The sequence below is a fragment of the Grus americana genome, chromosome 9 (genome assembly GCF_028858705.1).
Source record: "Grus americana isolate bGruAme1 chromosome 9, bGruAme1.mat, whole genome shotgun sequence".
NCBI lineage: Eukaryota > Metazoa > Chordata > Aves > Gruiformes > Gruidae > Grus > Grus americana.
Window position 1 is genome coordinate 18,087,806 of NC_072860.1, and position 17,704 is coordinate 18,105,509.

At 43.3% G+C, this 17,704-nt stretch overlaps 1 protein-coding gene across 5 annotated transcripts in view; it reads left to right on the forward strand.

Moving 5' to 3' along the window:
• Positions 1-17,704, forward strand: part of DIS3L2 (DIS3 like 3'-5' exoribonuclease 2) — a 193,189-nt gene that overhangs the window by 103,024 nt on the left and 72,461 nt on the right. For all 5 annotated transcript variants that reach the window (XR_008578235.1, XM_054834804.1, XM_054834806.1 and 2 more), the window contains one exon: positions 11,545-11,657. Coding sequence is in view for 4 of the 5 variants with exons in the window: in XM_054834804.1 (XP_054690779.1) it covers positions 11,545-11,657 (113 nt within the window). In the remaining variant the exon portion in view is untranslated. The remainder of the gene's footprint in view (positions 1-11,544; positions 11,658-17,704) is intronic.

Sequence of the window (17,704 nt, forward strand, 5' to 3'; positions counted from 1 at the left end):
GAGGCTGTATATAGATACATTCATTGAATCTTCCTAGCATTTATGTGATGACCTAAGCAAATGAGATTTCTGCAGTGTGCTGCTCCCTGTTTTTCCCTTCCCTTTAAATCTGTTCATGCTGTTGGTGAATTTAAATCAAACATACCTAAGGGGAGTGGGATAAAAACTTAAAGCACATTGTGTTTCTATAAGTGTCATGAAAAATGGTGTATAAGCAAAGAAGAGAGCTCCTCTTAGTGACCCAAATCTGAGAAGAGTGCAGCATGACCTTTCTCCTTAGCAGACACCAGGCAATCCACTGTGGGCTACAGTTTTGGAAGCAGATCTGCAGAGAGTGAGGACTTACATATCTGTTCACACATTTTTGGTAAAACCAACAGATGTTTTGCCAAATGTTGGTAAAATTATCCCTTGTCTACTGCAGACCTACGGATACTGGGGCTGCTTTTTTTAGACCTCATGGACACCTTAGTAGACATCCCTGGTGCATGAGCTCCAACATCTTGTGCCTGAAAACCACCTGTAGAGCACTGGTAGCCCTTAGATGTTCTCTTCTATCTCAGGTGACCGCCCACTCTGCTTCCATCCTTATTCTTTCTTGATGTAGGTTGCAAACATTTGCTTTAATTTTGCAAAGTTATCTGCACTTATATTTTGCTTTTTAAGACATAAATATTTCTTCTTCTATTCAGCTTTGTCCCTCTGGCCACTTAAGGACTGTAGGGTCAAATTTGCTCTAGCAACACGTGGTGCAGGACCTTTCAGCTAATCAGTTCGGTTCCTGCAGCACAGAGTTTGTAGGAAGAGTTTGTAATTGGAGTCATGTGGGGCTGACTTGCGTAAGATAAACACTGAAGAATGGACTAGTGTTGAATCAGAAGTTACATTATGAAATTACTATGCTTCCTTCTTTGTAAGATGTTTAAGATGAACAGATACCAGACTCAGCTTAGAGAGAACATGACAGAAACCCCATATTGATATATGAGTCAAATGTAAAATGACCATAAATTGCAATTTACTTAAATTTATTGCAGGAGTCAAATATGGGAAAAATAAAGACAAGGAGTGGGATTGTGCATAACATTTGGTCAGGTTTTCATTTGGTATCAGATATAATTAGCTCAGCTCTCCTGTTACCTGTTGATTAGTCTGGTGGGTTTCTGTTGTGTCACTAGGAAAGTGAAAAAGACGTATTACAGTGATTAGAAGCAGGTACACATCCTTTCTTTCTGTTGAGGGCTTGTGGTTGCAGACTCTTTGAAATATGCAAAATACACTCGGGACTGTGCCAAATCCAGATCCCTGCTGTGTCCTATAATGTAATCCCATGTAATGCTGGGAAACTGCAGCATGTACAGTATATTTTACCTCTTCTTTTAAAGTAACATGGGGTTGTGTGCAGAAACACACATCACTTCCAATTTCCAAGTGCAGGGTTGAATGGAATCAGAGGGCTGGATTGCATCACATTTCCTTCACCAAACATCTCTCTTGCAGTCAGTGAGACAACTTGACAGCATAGGGCTCCCTCAGTTTGAGCAGAAATAGGGCAGCTTGCTCCAAGCTGATGGTGGTGGAAAGGGAGATAGACTGAACCTAATCCCCAGACAAGTGCATTAAACTGGATGATAAGGTATTGGGGTGGAGATTGAGAAAGTTTGGATTTGGTTGGAGCATTGATTGCTGGAGCATAATTTGTTAAAATATTTTTTGCATGTGTTTGAAAGCTACTTGTGAGAAGATTGGTTAAAAGCTTGGTTAAGGAAAAATGGGTAGGATTTGGTATTGGTAATTCATATTTATTGCACTGGATTCTTGTATCAAGTACAGATATTTTATAAAGATTCCATCCTTATCCCAAAAGCTTTTTTTTTTTGACTGTACACAAAGAAAGCTGTAGGGGAAAAAGACACAGGATTAAAACAAAATAAAAAGTAGATTGTCTGTGAAGGACTAAATCAATGAAGACCATGGCTGCAGAATGTGCAAATACCAGTAGAATTACTCAAAAAAATGAATTTACTTTCCTGCAAGGGAGGAGAGATGGTTTGGGCGAAGTCGCCTTCTGGATCGTCTCAGTTCATAAATTCAGGACCTGGGACAATTCCCCAAAGGTTTCGAGGCGCGGGATTTTGTGTCCCAGTGGATATTGCTAGCATTTGTGGATACGGACTTAAAAACAACAGTGTCCAATTGTATATTGAAGAAAAAAAACCCCCACAAATGCCTTTAAGGAGCTGGGCAATTGGGAGAGGATCAGAAATTCCTGTACAAAGAGATCCAAAAGCACTTTGTATAGGATTTCTGTTTACTAAAAAGGACCTAAGGGACCAGGAGAGTCTTTAGAGAAGAACCGCAAATCATAGGTGATGATCAGACAGAGCTAGAGAAAACAGAATTTTTCAGTAAATTTAGCAGATAAGAATCAGAAGATATGTGAGGAAGGTAAACTCTAAAAAGGTACAAATAGCTAGGAATAAATTCCCACATGGTTAAATTCAGTCATATGTTATGTTGAATGCAGGCAGCAAAGAAGTTACTGCTGTATATATTCTTTATAATAAACTTTCTTAAATGGCAGGATCCCTCAGAATCACTGGGCCATTCTTTTAACTTTTAATGTATCGCAATGCAGGGGTTTCAGAACCCAACTGAACAGGAGAAAAATCTTCTTACAGTGAAATTCACTACAGTATTTCTTGATTGTTGACTATTATATTAGTTACACAGAAAGAGTAAAACTAGTTGCAGATGGAAATATTGTGGAAATCTTTCCAAAAATAAACAAAAAAGTTGGATGGCTAAAAGTGAAATCTCAGCGGTTGCCTTCTGTTCTCAAAGAAGTTGAAATGTCAAGGCTGTTCAGTGGAAGTACCTTGTGTGTGTTTGGCCTAGCACTAAATCCCAAGGTCTCTTTGAATGCCTGGGAACGCTCACTCAGCCTTGGATTACTCTGTTCAGTAGAGATATCACAAAAGGGACTGACCTAGCAGTAGAAAGAGGCTGGTCCCTCCCCATTCTAAACCTTCATTTCAGGAACAGGATGACATCCTACACCCAAAATGATTGTAATTCATCTTGAAAGCTGCTGGGTGCCACTTCCCATCTCGTAATTCAAAGGCTACTGATTTCCTGATAGAGTTAGCCTCTTGAATGGGTCTTGGAATAGTGATAAAAACAATTCATGATGTGAATACCAGAAATTGTCCTTTTACCTTCATCGTGTTGGGTGGAAACCTCATTGTTAAGAGACCGTTGGGAGTCTCCCTTGGTAACTTCTTCCTACCAGCAAGGAGTGCTTTCTGAGCTGGAATCTGAGTTCACAGCAGCACAGTCATTGCCTTGGTGTACTGCTTCACACCTTGTCTTGGTGAAGGGTTGAAGATCCATCTTCACACCTTGTCTTGGTGAAGGGTTGAAGATCCATCTGCCAAGTGCTTGGGATAGCCTTTGAGTAGCAAAGAGTCATGTTGGGTCTAAGTTATAAGTAGTCATCTAGAGGTTGTCCCAGAGGTGACCATAGAGCAAATACTGGCATTCAGTGGATAAATCTGATGTATTTGAGGTTTGTAACTCCTCTTCATTTTGCTCATTACAATTGAATCTTGCAAAGAAATCAATACAATTTATAAAACCTCTAAGTGGAACTTGCTATTTTGGCACCTCGCAAAGTTTGCTGGGCACTTGTGGAGGCACAGAGGAAACCAGCTTACCTGTGACCCTCTGCAGTGTGAACAGCTACCAGCATAGGAATGGGGAGAAAACCTGCCCGGGCAGACGGTGGGACATAGGCATCGCTGCATAAGGAACCATTGTGTCTGGTCTCAGTCTGCCAGTGCTGGACACATTTGATACATCAAAGATATGGCACATTCTCTTCATTTTCCATCGTTATACTGTCTGTCCTCAACCGTCCTGTGCTCTGGCCTGACTTTTTCTATTGAAATACTTGTGCCCTGCTTTCATCTGTATTTCCTGCTTGTATCTTGCTCATCAGTGCGAACAAATCTCTATGCAGTGTGCTTATTCTGTTGGATACCATTCCCTGTGTCCTTCAGTTTGCAATTAAATGTTTTATCTTGTACATGCTGTGTAAATTCTGTCCTTCTGAGTGTTTAGTGGATTTCCCTCTGGAGAATTCCTTCCTTGTGTAAGTATCCAACTTAATGGTGCGGTGGTACCACTTGCACAGAAGAGCTCTTTCATTCTCCTCCGGAGTTATTACATCAGGTTTGAAGGCAGTTTTCAGGAATGGTGTGGGCAGTAGGTGCATTCTGCATGGCAGCATCTCCTGTCACAAGGTGGTGAAGAGCTGACCTGGGTTCACTGGCAACCAACAGGACAGGACACTCTTGTGTTATGTTTATCTGCCTCGGTAACGTGATCTGTGAGGTCTGGAGACCTGACTTCTGATTGATCACCAGCTTAGATGTTTCCAACTCGTGAGCTGGACGTTGGGAGAACACCACTAGCACGAAGACCTACCCCATGTTCCTGTGGGAGGATCAACCCTCCCCCTCTCCTGAGAGCCTGGGAATGCCTCGTGCTGACCAAGAGCCATCTCTGAGCGTACCCTTCAGAGCTGGGCAGCGTGGGGGAGCGCCTTCCTCGCAGGGGCTTTAAACACTAGCCTTAGCCAAAGTATTTGGAACAGTGCTTAACTGATTTGGCTTGTGCTGGTTTGTGTATAAAACTCAGGGCTCTGTAAAGCATGACGTGTGACGTGCCACGTTATGGCTTTGTTTTGAGGTGTAAAAGGTAGCTTTTCAAATTCTATTAAGTAGTTTTAGGACATTGCTGAATTTATTAGCTGCTACAGACAAAAACTGTATGCAATTCACATGGAAGACCTGCTCCCAGCATTTAATTTAGTGATAGATAAAGTGTCCTCATAATTCTGAAACTATTTAAAGAATTGCTGATGGGTCATGGAAGACTCTGGAAAGTATTCTGTTTAGGAAGGGTTCCATTCCTAATATGTTTTTCTGCTTTTCATCTTCACTTGTCCTTCATTGCACTTAATGAACACATGCCTTTGGTTTCATACCTTATCTGGACTCAGTCCCAAACTGGTTTGTATAATCTTAGTTGTCTCCATAACATTTGGTTGATGCCAGAGACAAAATGGCCAAAGGTCAGGGTAGTTGAGACCTGAGTAAAACAGTGCTTTAAAAGTCACCACGAAGCAGGTAGGAGTTATTCAGGGTTTTGGACTCACTGATGTCCCACATTGACCTTTTAACTTAAAGAAGAAAAAAAAGAAAATAACAAAAAAACCTGTTATGCTTTCTTCTTACGAAATGCCTTGAATATTTCCTGGCGCTCTCAGGATCGCTGAAAGCATGACTTTGCACCATCACCATTCCTAACAGTGGTTTCTCAGATGCTTCCAGAAATCCAGGAAGTGCCAAGACTTTCAGTATGGGAATAGTTAACATTTGAAGATGCTTTTATTTTTATTTTTTTTCTTTTCTGTGATCTCAGCCTGTTTCTCACTTTGGAATAACTGGGGCCAATCTTGGTTCTGCTAATGTTGAGGGTTCAGTCCACCTCGCAGCTCCTGAGTTTGTCAGTTAAATGAGAAAAGTCCCAGCTTTCATTGTATTTACATCAGCTCCTGAGGGAACAGATGTAAATGTGATCTGTAAAGGCTAAAGAGTTAAAAGGTTTTAATTGTGATTTAAGAAGCAAAGCAAAAGCCCGGAACCCTCTCCAGCCCTTTTGCTGTTTCCAGTCTGATGCAGGCGCTTGGAGTGGCCGTGCTGACGTGCTGCGTCTGCCAGCTCCCTCTCTCTTCGTCCCGTGGAAGTCAGGGGCCTGACCTTGGCCATGTCTCCAGGTGCTACAAAAACCAGAAAAAAGTGACTAAGCACAGTTCAGAGAAGAGCTCCAATATCTTGAAACCTTGGCCAGGCTGTTCCTGATGGTCTCAAAGTCTCTCTGTGGCTGGTGGGTGAAGGGGGCTCTTTCTGTGGAACATTTCTCATGCAAACCAGTGGGAGAGGGGCTTGGATGGGGACATCTCCTAGAGGAAATGCCTGGTAGTGTGTGGTATTTTGTGGATCGTTACCCTTTAGAGGTGCTTGTTGTTTGTTTTGGCAGACAGTTTTTCTTCTTTTGAAGTTGTTGCAATGTTTGCTAAAGTCATATTTATGCTTGGATGGAAAAGTTGTTGCTCTGTGCCCCGGGGACTTGTCCCACTCTCTTGAGATACAGGATTCTGACTCCTTTTGCCAGAGTCTTTTCGTGAGGTTATGTCAAGGAAGAGACCTTTAGAGAAGGAAAAAGCTATTCCTTGCTTAAAAAAGGGTGTAATTAGTTGCATTTCGGTTGGCTAAAGGACCATCATGTGATAATTTAAAAAATTTGGTTTCTTGGTAAACAAGTTAATGGATTTATGCTCAGTTGCACTTCACTTTCAAAAAGCAAAATGGCCCTAGGGCACACAAGTAAAATTTAAGCACTTTCCTTGTTATTTTAAAATAAGTAAAATAAAGCACACTGTCTGATTTCCTGAACAATAGCTTGGCTTCCTGCGGTGGAAAAGTAACCTCAGCTGAGAATTAAAGCCACCCACTTTTGTCTTCAAGCTCCAGAGCAGACAAATAACTCGCTCTTTCCATGGTTCCATTTTTATTTTTATGTTAAAGTCTTCTCCTCCTCTTCTCTATATTGCTTTTTTTTTTTGCTTTCCCACTTACTCTTCCCTCCCACTCAGTCATTCTCTTTTCTCTCTCTCTTTTCTCCCCTCTCTATTCCAAGAGGGACACTTCTCTAACACTTGAGCCGTGGATGTACATGATACACATGCCAAAGAGAAACAGAAAAGTTTGGGCTTGGATCAGGTCCTTTATTTAAAGGCACATGTTAAAGATTTGTGATGGTCCATAGCTACGTCCAGCAGCTTCCCCAGGTCTCGGTGCCATCTTCTACCTCAGTGCAACTTATATTTGTTTTGTGTCCACCTCTGTCCTGTCTGCAGCCCCTCTGGCTGTCCCTTCTGTAGCTGAGACCCTTCCTTGTAGACACTGTCCTCGCCTGTTTGCCCACGATCACATGAGAACCTCAGCCTTGATGAAGACCCATGCTCTACTGTAGCACTGCTAATAGCAGCAAACCCTGCATGTAGGTTAAAGGTCTCATTTGTCTCTATGCAAGTTTTTCATACTTTTGCAAGGCGCTAAATATTGCTTTGCAGATAAGAGCAGCAGCATGGTACCCCCAGGGCAGGGGAATGGGAAAGAGCTGTAATTATTTGCTGCAAGAGTTTGGTCTAGCCAGGGAACAGCCAACTAACTTTAATTGCTGGCAGCAGGCAGGTAGTTGGCTGTTTTCTGGCTAGGGCAAACACTTTGCAATCTGTTTTGAACTCTTCTGTACCTCCATAACTGAGGAGTGAAGACAGTGTGAGAAATAGTGGTTAACAGAAAAAAACGTGGTATTAAATTTTAAGTTGACTTCACACTCTATTAATGTGTGTCTTCCCACTTGAGAATGATAATGCTTGAAGGTGAGATGAAGGTAAAGGGGACTATGTCTGCATGCTAGAGAATTACCTGCTGCTGTTTTATCCTTGAAGAACTGCATTTTTAAGTTGCATGGTCCTAAAATTTGCATATGCTAAGTTACGAAGTGAACTGGCTTGGTCTTTCTCTCTGCATTTGTGCTGGGAGTGACTGGAGTTGCTGAAGACAGAGGGATTTGCTGCCAGTGTGTTCCCTTGCACACTGTTCAAATACATTCAACTCTGCTTTCTGATTCCTGGGGCAAACACTTGATACGACTTGCTGGGTTAGCTGTTTTTATGGAGCATTTATGGACTGAAAGGGCCTTTTCCTTCTCTTCCAGCTTTTTCTTGCTAATCCTTTTTTGTTTATAATTTTCCTCAATACAGAAGGAAAAGAAGTTCTTTGAACTGTTTTGTCATAGGGAATGAGATCATCAGTGAAAAAATTTAAAAAAGGAACAGCTTGTTCTTTGCTCTTCTGTGAGGTGCCACCAATTCTCCTTTGATTTTACCATCGTATCAGTCTTACACACAGAAGGTTTTGGAGTGGGTTCAAATAAACCAGATTCTCAGACCAAGGTGCCGAACCTTCTCCAGAGCTCCCTGTGGGGAGGCCTGCCACTCGTAGCTCTATCGCTTGGTAAGCTTTGACGGGATCCAGCCTTCTAGAAACTTGGAGAAATACAGATCCGTTATATTCCACCATTCTAGCAGCCTGCGCGATGGTAAAGAACAAAGGAAATTGTCTTCTCTGTGTGCAGTACTGCAAGGGCCTCAGAACCCTGTTGTTTGCAGTAAGGTGGCAACAAATCCTGTCCCTCTTGCAGAGCGTTGGCCCAAGAGGAGCTTTGGTGGCTGAGTGCCCGGCCCTTTCCCTGTTTCTACTTGCAGACCTCAGGAGGAGAGCTCCTCTTTGCAAAGGGCCTCATTATTGGGTTTTGCAATGCCATAGTGTAATTCCAAATAATACTCCTGCCTCCCATCCATCTCCGTTGCCGTGTCTCTGTATTTGCAGAGAGAGGCTAATAGGGTACAGCTGGTTAATAAAATGTGTTGCTTGATTCTAAACTGCATTCCCTGTTGCTAAATGTCTCCCATGTAGCAGCTTTGTAGTGGTGGAGTTCGAATGGGATGACAATTTTGCACCCTCTTTCAGATGAAATGATTTTAAATGAAAAAAATCCCGGAGATCCTGAGTGAAAGAAGCCATCCAAGTGCCTTCAGCATTTTTCATTGCAATAGATGCTTCTTTCAGCTCTTGCTTTAGTATCAGCATATGAAGTGTCTGTCTTAATCTCCTGTACGTTCTTATGTTAATTCCTTTTTGAAAAAAAAAAATCATTAAACTGGTAGTGTATACCTAGCTTTAGGGGTTGTTGAGCAGCTTTGGCTTCACTACAGGAGAAATTTAAATTTGGGGTGAAGCAAGTCTGTGGTTTGTAAAGGACTCATTTCTGTAAGAAATTTAGGGTATAAAGTCTATCATGACAGAGAGCTACATGCCAAGACTTGAAGCCTCTGTTTGCTGGAAAAGTAGATTTCTTCATCAAAATGAAGGTGTAGCAGCCCGTGGTGTGTGGTCCATGCGGTGTCCACCCTTTCCTCCTTTTCTCTGTTCTCTGACAAGACTTTTTCAATAAACGAGTGCTGGTTTAACTCTCTTTTCCTTTCAATCAGGCCACATTTTCTTTTTTCCTTGGGAAATAACACCAGACTTACAACGTGTGACTTCGTCATAAAAATTAATGAGACTAGAAAAACTGTTTGTGGACCTGGAAGAGAATCCTAGCGAATAGTATTTCTCTATCCACAAAGCTCTTTCATTTTAATTAGCAAATAAACCAGGAGAGAGCAGTAGGCAGGTATTTCTGTGCAGGCTTAGGCTGGTATTTTGTCCAACACGTTCAAAAGCAGTGATTTGAGAGAAATCAGATTGGTTGATCGCTGTGCTGTATCTTCAAGTTCTCTTGGTCTGAATTTTTTGGGGGTGAGGGAGATAGGGTGATTCATACTTGAGCAAGACAAACCCAAGAGCTGCCAGTTTGCATTATGTCAATGTATGTAAGAAAATATTTAGATAGAATTTCCATTAAAAGTTCAAAAGCAGGGGGCTCATGCTGACCCCGGCTTTTAGAAGCTCTGGTGGGAAACCTGAATGAAATTTAACTCCTCTCAATGTGTTTTTGTTGGCTAACTCCATGTTTTATTATCTCATGCAATGAGATCTTTCTTAGTTTGTGGATTTTCTACCGAGGACAAAAAGTTCATGTATGTAACAGTGCACATATTGAATTAAAGTACGATTAAAGGCATGATGTAATGACCCCCTCTCCTTTTCCTTTCGTCAATATTTGCCTGCAGGGTCAATACATTACAATATTGACTTCAAAGTATTCGATATTTTTTTACCTTCTGAGTGTGTTGGCTTAGAGTTCGTGTAATATTAAACCTGTTGGTTGAACTGTTGGTCTAAGACTTACTGTCTAAGTAGTTTCAGGCTTGGATGCCTAATCCATGTAGAACAGCTTTCAAGGCATGTGATAATATCACAACACAGCTGTAGGCAGCTTTCTGAGGTGAACCACTTAATCTGCAGTCTTTTCTCTCAGCTTCCTAACGAGTGGTGGAATTTGTCCCTTGGTGTGCGATGGGATTATTGTCCTCTCCCCCTGCTGCCATCATATTTACTCTCTGCAGGACCTTCCAGTGACTGTAGGTTATGTGGACAAATCTAAACCCCAGCGCTCCCGTCTTCCATGGGCTTTTCTGCTGCCTTTACATCTGTGCTCTGTCGAGTGTACAAAAGCAGCACAAAAAGCAAGATAACGCTTTCCGTACTCAAAAGTGCTGCACAAACATGGCTTAATAAAGTTTAGTTAAAATTGTTACAAATTCAAACAGTTGCACACGGCGTGTCGGTGCTCGCTTATCTGGGGGCACAGTGGGCTAGGTGGCTCTCATAATACAAGCTTGAACCTTCTCACGCTTCCTCTTCTCCTGTATGCATTTCCATTCCCACTCTGCTGAAACCTAGCACCGGTACCTATCAGAAGGGCACACGGGCAGCTTTATTGTGTAATGACAGCAGCTATGAACCATTTATCCTTCAAAAACGTGACACTCTAGAGAAAGGCTTTGATAATATTCTCTGCAAGGCGTATAAACAAACAGGATTGTCACCAGCATGGTATCTTATTACGGTGTCTTTTTAAAAAAATTAAGGAAAGAAAAAATATTTATAGATACCAAGAAGTTAGTGAATTCCTCTAAAGAACCAAATGTTATAATTAGGAGCCTACTGCACTTAGAGCTATTCTACAAATAAACACCTCAAATCTAGCCGAGTCCTTCCAGAGAAAACAAAGGTCAATAGGCTTCTTTGAGGATTAGCAAACCAGAATTTCTTGGACCAAGGTACCTAATTACTTCCAAAACTGAGGATGATGACTACTTCCAAATCCAAATTATTGCCAAAACCTCACGATAAACTCAGTAGTACTGCTCCCTAGCCTAACTTTTGGGTTAAGATACTTCTAGACTGGACTCTAATTAAAGGATAAAAAGCCTAATCTGAAGGGAAGGCAGGATAACAGAATATTCTGCTTGTGGACAGCTGCGCTTCTGCATAGCCTGATCCAAAGTCGTTGAAGACTTCCCAGGTCACCAGCAGCAATTTGGGCTCAACCAGGGTGAAGTGGAAACAAGTGCAGCTCCGAGAACCCAAAAGCAAGCGTCACCTGCTGCTCCGTACCTGGGAAAGGGTGCCCTGCATTGCCGTGTGGTTGTAAGGTGGGGTTCTGTATTTCTTGCTTACTGTTGTCTGACAACAAAGGGATGAGGACTGGCCTCACTATTACAAGCTCCTAATTGGAAAGACATGGGTTCTGTAAGGGTTTTCACATATCCACCACTGTGCTCGAGGATTCACTTGTATGTGTATTCACTCGTATGTTGTAGCCAGAGTGGCTGTGAATTTAAATACGGCAGCAGTTCATTTCTACCTGCAGCCTACAGACTTCCTTGTGCAATTTCAGGGAACTTCGAAGTCGGTGTTCACATCGCGGATGTAAGCTACTTTCTACTGGAAGAAACAGCACTGGATAAAGTAGCAAGCGAAAGAGCAACTAGCGTCTATCTAGTGCAAAAGGTAAGGACGATTTTTCTTTTTTTTTATCTGATAACTATGTCTTCTATTTACCGTAAATTCATCTTAAAGGTTCATTTTCAGATGCTCACAGTCAAAATCTGGCTGTTCAGCAAACCTACAAAAATGAGTAAATTGGTGCCAACACAAGAGCTAGCATAGCTGCTGACTACCTCAGGTCTGCCAGGGCTTGTCCAGCTCAGGAGCAGCTCCATGTGAATGGGACTCTGCTGATCTGGAGCTAGTTCAGGGCCCAGAGCTGCACGGCTACGTTTGCACCGTGCTGACCTGAGATAAGCCTGACAGACTCAAGCCGAGCTGGCTCGTCTGCTTTGCTGTTGGGAGCTTGAAATATGCAGATGCAGTGGTGGAGAGTTTTGTCTTTGTCTTCAGTGCAGTAGTACTAGCTAATCCCTCCCAGAAGTGGATGCATAGCAGAGTAGGGTGTAAAACATCCTGTGCAATCTCACATCTTGAGGTACAACAGTATTTCACAGACTTTACTTTTATCTGGGTATCCTGAATACTGGAGGAATTATGTGTTTTCATCATGAACTGAAAAAGTATTTGAAATTGTACAGATTTTTGTGTAACAGAATCAAACGTTAAAGTCAAGTTTAAAGTTGACTTCTATACTTTAAAAATATACAGGTTCGGGTTTAACATTATTGGGAAGGAAACAGCCAGGTTTGTCTGTGCCTGTCTCATTTTCAGTTGAATGTGCAGAAGCATTTCCTAGCTCATCAGATACTGCCGGCACTGTGCGTGCAGGGAAGTCGGGAAGCTCGGCTGCCAGCGTCCTGCGTTGGCTTGAGGCATCAGCTGCGTGGAGTGCTGAGGCAGTCTCATAGGAGCAGATTATTTTGCCTCTCCTCACACTCTCATTCAGTCAGGCTGAAGTCTTTGTCTCCGCAGCCCTTTCCTGGATGACAGGGCATCTTTTGTGTAATAAATAAACATATCCTACTTGCTGTGTAGGATTAGGAGTGATTCTTCCCCTCCCTTCCTGTATGTTCCCAGGGTTGCTATCTGGGAAGGGTCTTGTAATGATGCTTGTTCCAGTGGCTTACTGTGTCCTCTCCACACTTTCCAGATGATAAAATGACTTATTTTACACTATTGAAATCAAGTGAGTTGTTTGATATCAAGCTGTTAACCTTTAGTAGCTGTTCCATAACTTTCCTTGGGTAGAAATAGCAAGAGGAGCTCAGTGAGTCTGGTGGGTTTTAGGTCTCTGTGGGTATGGGTTGCATGGAGTAACCATGCTAGCAATGCAGAAGTGCCCAAGCTGGGTGGGCGGTAGCGAGCCCGACAGCACAGAGGTGCTGCAGTGCGGGACCAAGGAGTGGCCGCACTGGAAGACTCCGGTTAGCAGTGACTTACTGTTCCCCAGGAGTGGGAAGCAATGTGTATCTCATGGAAACAGCAGTTCTGGCACTAGAGCCTTCCCAGTCCTCCAGCCTCTGCACTGATAAGCCCTTGGCTTCTGCAGAGCGCTGCTTCCCCCCCGATGGATGACTCAATGGCCGTAGCTCACTATGGGAGATGTGGGCTGGCTCAGGGGGGAAATCACTGCAGGGCAGCAAAGCTGTAGTCCAGGAAGATGTTGTGGCAGTATTTCCAAGTCAAAATACTGTTTGAAGGCATGTGATTTTTTTTTTTTTTTTAAAGGGAGAAGGAAGATTTATATATAGAAGGGAAGCATTTTTCATGAAAATCTAGTTCAAAAGCTAATAGAATTTACTTTCAAGGCACTTTTTCCCTCTCAGCATTAGTAGTCAGGCACGTGCGATGCCAACATGTTATCTATTGCCCGTAATCTTCAATTGCTCTTCCACTACCTTTGCCCAGCAGTCAGGATTAGTGTTTTACCCACACTTCTGCCCTGCAGAAAATATATTTTGAAAGTGCAAGCTAGGTTGGATGATGAAATGGTCAATATTTTCATTGCAAGAGATGAAAAGAAAAGAGGGGATGGGCAAAGGAAAGCAGCCAGGCTGTCTGAAACAAGATGGTAGCATGACTCTTGTAGAAAATATGCTTTCCTTTGATGGAACTGTTTCCTAAGACAGCTGTGATTCTGCTAGAGGTTAGCACCATGCTAATCCTCCCAAAGAAGTTAAATAAAGCCACATATTTAATTTGCCTGAACCATGTATCCAGAAGGGGAGTTATTGTGTAATTGCTAGCAGTCTATTTAATACAAGTCGAAAGTTTTTGAAATAAGAGTGTATCGGGTATTAAAAAGCAAGAAAACCTAAACAGTTTCCTCTTTTGGCACGTCTTACAGTGTTATTTTAGGTGTGAAGCAGCTCGAGTGAGAGGTCAGCCATAAATCCCTATAATATTTTATCGGTCCTATTTTATACTGGAGATCAAAGATCGGAACTGTAAGCCTATCTTCGCGTTGAGTCCAAGGACTTCGAGACATTCACTTTTGACACCAGCAGGTTGTCAGGGTGTTGATATTTTGATAATCTCGGGCTGAGTAACAGAGTTGCTAGAAATCTGAATTCATGGAAGTGTTGATACAAGTCTTGAGCAGAAATCTTGGCTCATAAACGAATTGCCTATTTCCTTTGAGTGTCTTTTAGTGTGTAAGCAAGAGGCTTGCTGAGCCCACCCTATTGTGGGACCTTGGCATCCTCCTCCCAGCTCTGGGGAGAGCAGCTGATGGAAACTCTCGGTTAATACAATCCCTCCCCATTGGACCGGCGGTGGGAGAAGAGGTCACTCCGAGTGTCAGCGGTGGTCGTAACCAACTGAACCAAGCCTGAGAGGGCAGCCAAAGCGGGGTGCCAGCAGAATGGGGCTGTTTGAAGGGAGCAAAGCTATCCGTACAACTTTGGTAAAGAAAACCCCTTTATTTTCAGAGTTTGTTCCCTTTTCCCTTTGGTTGACTGATCGATTTTCCCTGTCCATTCCTTGAAAAGCTGCTAGAGCAAGTCCATTGATGAGAGCTGCCCTGGCTAACCCGCTCTGAACCTGGCCCGTGAGTCGGTCCTGGATGCAGCAGATTTCTGATTTCTGTTTCTGATTTTAAAGGGAACGGGGAGTTTTATCATCCCAATATGCATGTGCTCCATCCCACTGCCCGGCTCCCTAGGAATGAGTCCGAGGCTGGAAACTTGCATTTGGTTTCTGGAAGCACTTTATTAGCCAAAGAGGCAAAACAAAACCAAGGCTTCTGACAAGCAGGAGGTTAGATCTTCCCATGTCCAAAGCAATTCCACCATGCAGAGGAGCCAGCTGCTAAGCAGCGTGGCCGGCTGTAGTTACGGGTCCACGTGTTTTATAACCCCAGGACAACGATGTGTAGGAAAACCCCCAGGCCCGGCGTTGCCTTCTCTTACTTTGGTTTTTCCCTTGCTGGCCACTGCTCCGGCGTGCTGGGACACGTGGCTGCCTGCGGGGAGAGCTGAGAGCAGGGGGGGATGTCGGGCAGTGCTGGAGATTTTGCATGCAGGACTTGGAAACAGGGAGGGAGAAATCCTCTGCCTGTAATTTGATTTGAAATGCAGACCCACGGCTGCGAGCATTGTGGATATCTGCCTTTCACTCAAAGAAGTGCCCTTTCCAGAATCTCTTGGGCCCCGCTGGGCTCGTGGGAAGAGATGATGTCTTTTATTACTCTGACTGATAGAGGGGGATGAAAACCAGACAAGCTCTCACCACCCAAGCCTTTCTTCAGCCCTGGTTTCTATGATACATTCATTAGGAAAGATTTCCTGAGGGCCACAGGTCCTTTTTTTCATTGTGAAAGTTTTTTGCCTAGCCCTGCTGGATCTTTCCAACTGCATTTCTAGATTCAGCTATGTTCATACACCCCCCTGTTCCAGCTTTATGATCCCTGTATGTCGTGGTTTAGCCCCAGCCGGCAGCTAAGCACCACACAGCTGCTCTCTCACTCCTCTCCGGTGGGATGGGGGAGAGAATTGGAAGAGTAAAAGTGAGAAAATTCAGGGGTTGAGATAGAGACAGTTTAACAGGGAAAGCAAAAGCTGCGCACGTAAGCAAAGCAAACCAAGGAATTCATTGCCCACTTCCCATCGGCAGGCAGGTGTTCAGCCATCCCCAGCAAAGCAGGGCTCCATCATGTGTAACAGTGACTTGGGAAGACAAACACCATCACTCCAGACATCCTCCCTTCCTTCTTCTTCCTCCAGCTTTATATGCTGAGCATGACATCATATGGTATGGAATATCCCTTTGGTCAGTTGGGGTCAGCTGTCCCGGCTGTGTCCCCTCCAGCTTCTTGCGCACTCCCAGCCTACTCACTGGTGGGGTGAGAGGCAGAAAAGGCCTCAACTCTGAGTGAGCACTGCTCAGCAGTAACGAAACAATCCCTGTGTTATCAACGCTGTTTTCAGCACGAATCCAAACCACAGCCCTGTACTATGAAGAAAATTAACTTTATCCCAGCCAAAACCAGCACACTGTATAAGCTCAGGTGACTTTATTTCTATCTGCAGTAAAATCAAGCTGAATGATGCGATCCCCAACATAGACAGATCCTTAGCAATTTGCTAAGGAAACCACTTCATGCTGGAGGTGATATCCCTCGGCAGTGTTTCAGCTAGCTGGATTTCTGCGTGCCGTGGCACTCTGCAGGGCAGCTGGCAGACGCCGCTGACTCTTGGCAGACAGTCACGGGAAGGGCAAAGCATTTAAAAGATGCCGGGCAACCTCTGGATTATTTGAGGCGATGCTATGCAACCCTGATATTTTGCAAATCTGGACATTAAAGACGTACTTAGGGAAATCTCCTTTCATCCTGCGTCTCCTTCAGAAAGAGATGGAGATAATCCTATTGCAAAAGTTCCTTCTGGGCAGCCCCTGGGATAACTCCTGAAACATCTCACTCTCCAAGTGTGACACAATTGTGACACCTTTGTATGTTAAATGCTGGGCTTGCAACTACTAAGAATCCTTTCAGCCTGTGACCGTATCATATTAAGGAAAAAGGACATGTGTATTTATAACTTAAACTTCTGTGCTTTGTGAGACTTGGTTTATTCTCTGTGTAGAGTCTGAAGAGGAATCGTGATGTTAAAGCAGAGGGAAGCAGTTAGCCAAGAGTGTCATGATGTTGAAAACAGGTTTCTTCTTTTAATTCAGTGAGGTAGATAAAATTGAAATACCTTCAACGCAAGGTCACGTTGTCTTATGTTATGTATGTATTTGCTGAGCCCAGGAAAAGGTTGATTGAATTCTTGCTCTCCTGTGAGGCTTCTTCCATGGGTTGGGTTAAGTTACTGTGCCTAAAGTTTCTCTCCTGTAAAACTAGGGTAACGTGGGTTGATGCTTCCCTATTTAACAGTAGGTTTGTTACAGCTAATTGCTTGGTGAGAGTTTAGTGCCGTAATTATGATCTGAGTTAAAGCTTTGCTTGTGTTTCACATCATTGAAAGCCCTTCCATAGAATTATAGCCTCTTGAATCGGATATTAATCCTGCTTAAGTACACTTAAAACAAGCATCCTGTTGTTTTGTTCTGGCTATTCTTTGTGGATGGGCTTTCATGTTTCATGTAGGCATTTTTCTAGCAGACTGTTATTGCTGCAGGAGATGTGAAGGGAAAGAGGATGTGCTAAGGCACAGAAATACTCAGTAAGTACAGACCGTTATCACATAATCAATCACAGAAAGGGGGGGAGAGAAAAGCTAGTAACTGCAGCTTTTCATTTGGGTGGAAAAGGGCATGGGAGCTTTTATTAAATTACTAGCACTTTGTTCACTGTGACCTGAACTTCAGGGTCTCACAGTAGTCATGGGCGATCTGAGGCAGGCAGGGATTTCCGATAGTCTATAAAAGCTATTTTCTCTCCTTTCTGGTATGGGTTGGCACCGCTCATGCTAAATTTATAACCTTGTGGTGTGGGTCCTTCCAGGCAGCATGGCAGAGCTCACGTACTGGATCTGTGAGTTATGAATGTAGCAGTATTGTTAATGTACTGTTCACAAATGGAATAACAGAGTTGACGGCCTTTGTGTTGCGGGAAACAGCTTATCATAATCTGTGCCCTTGTGACCTTCCAGCTGAACCAGTGC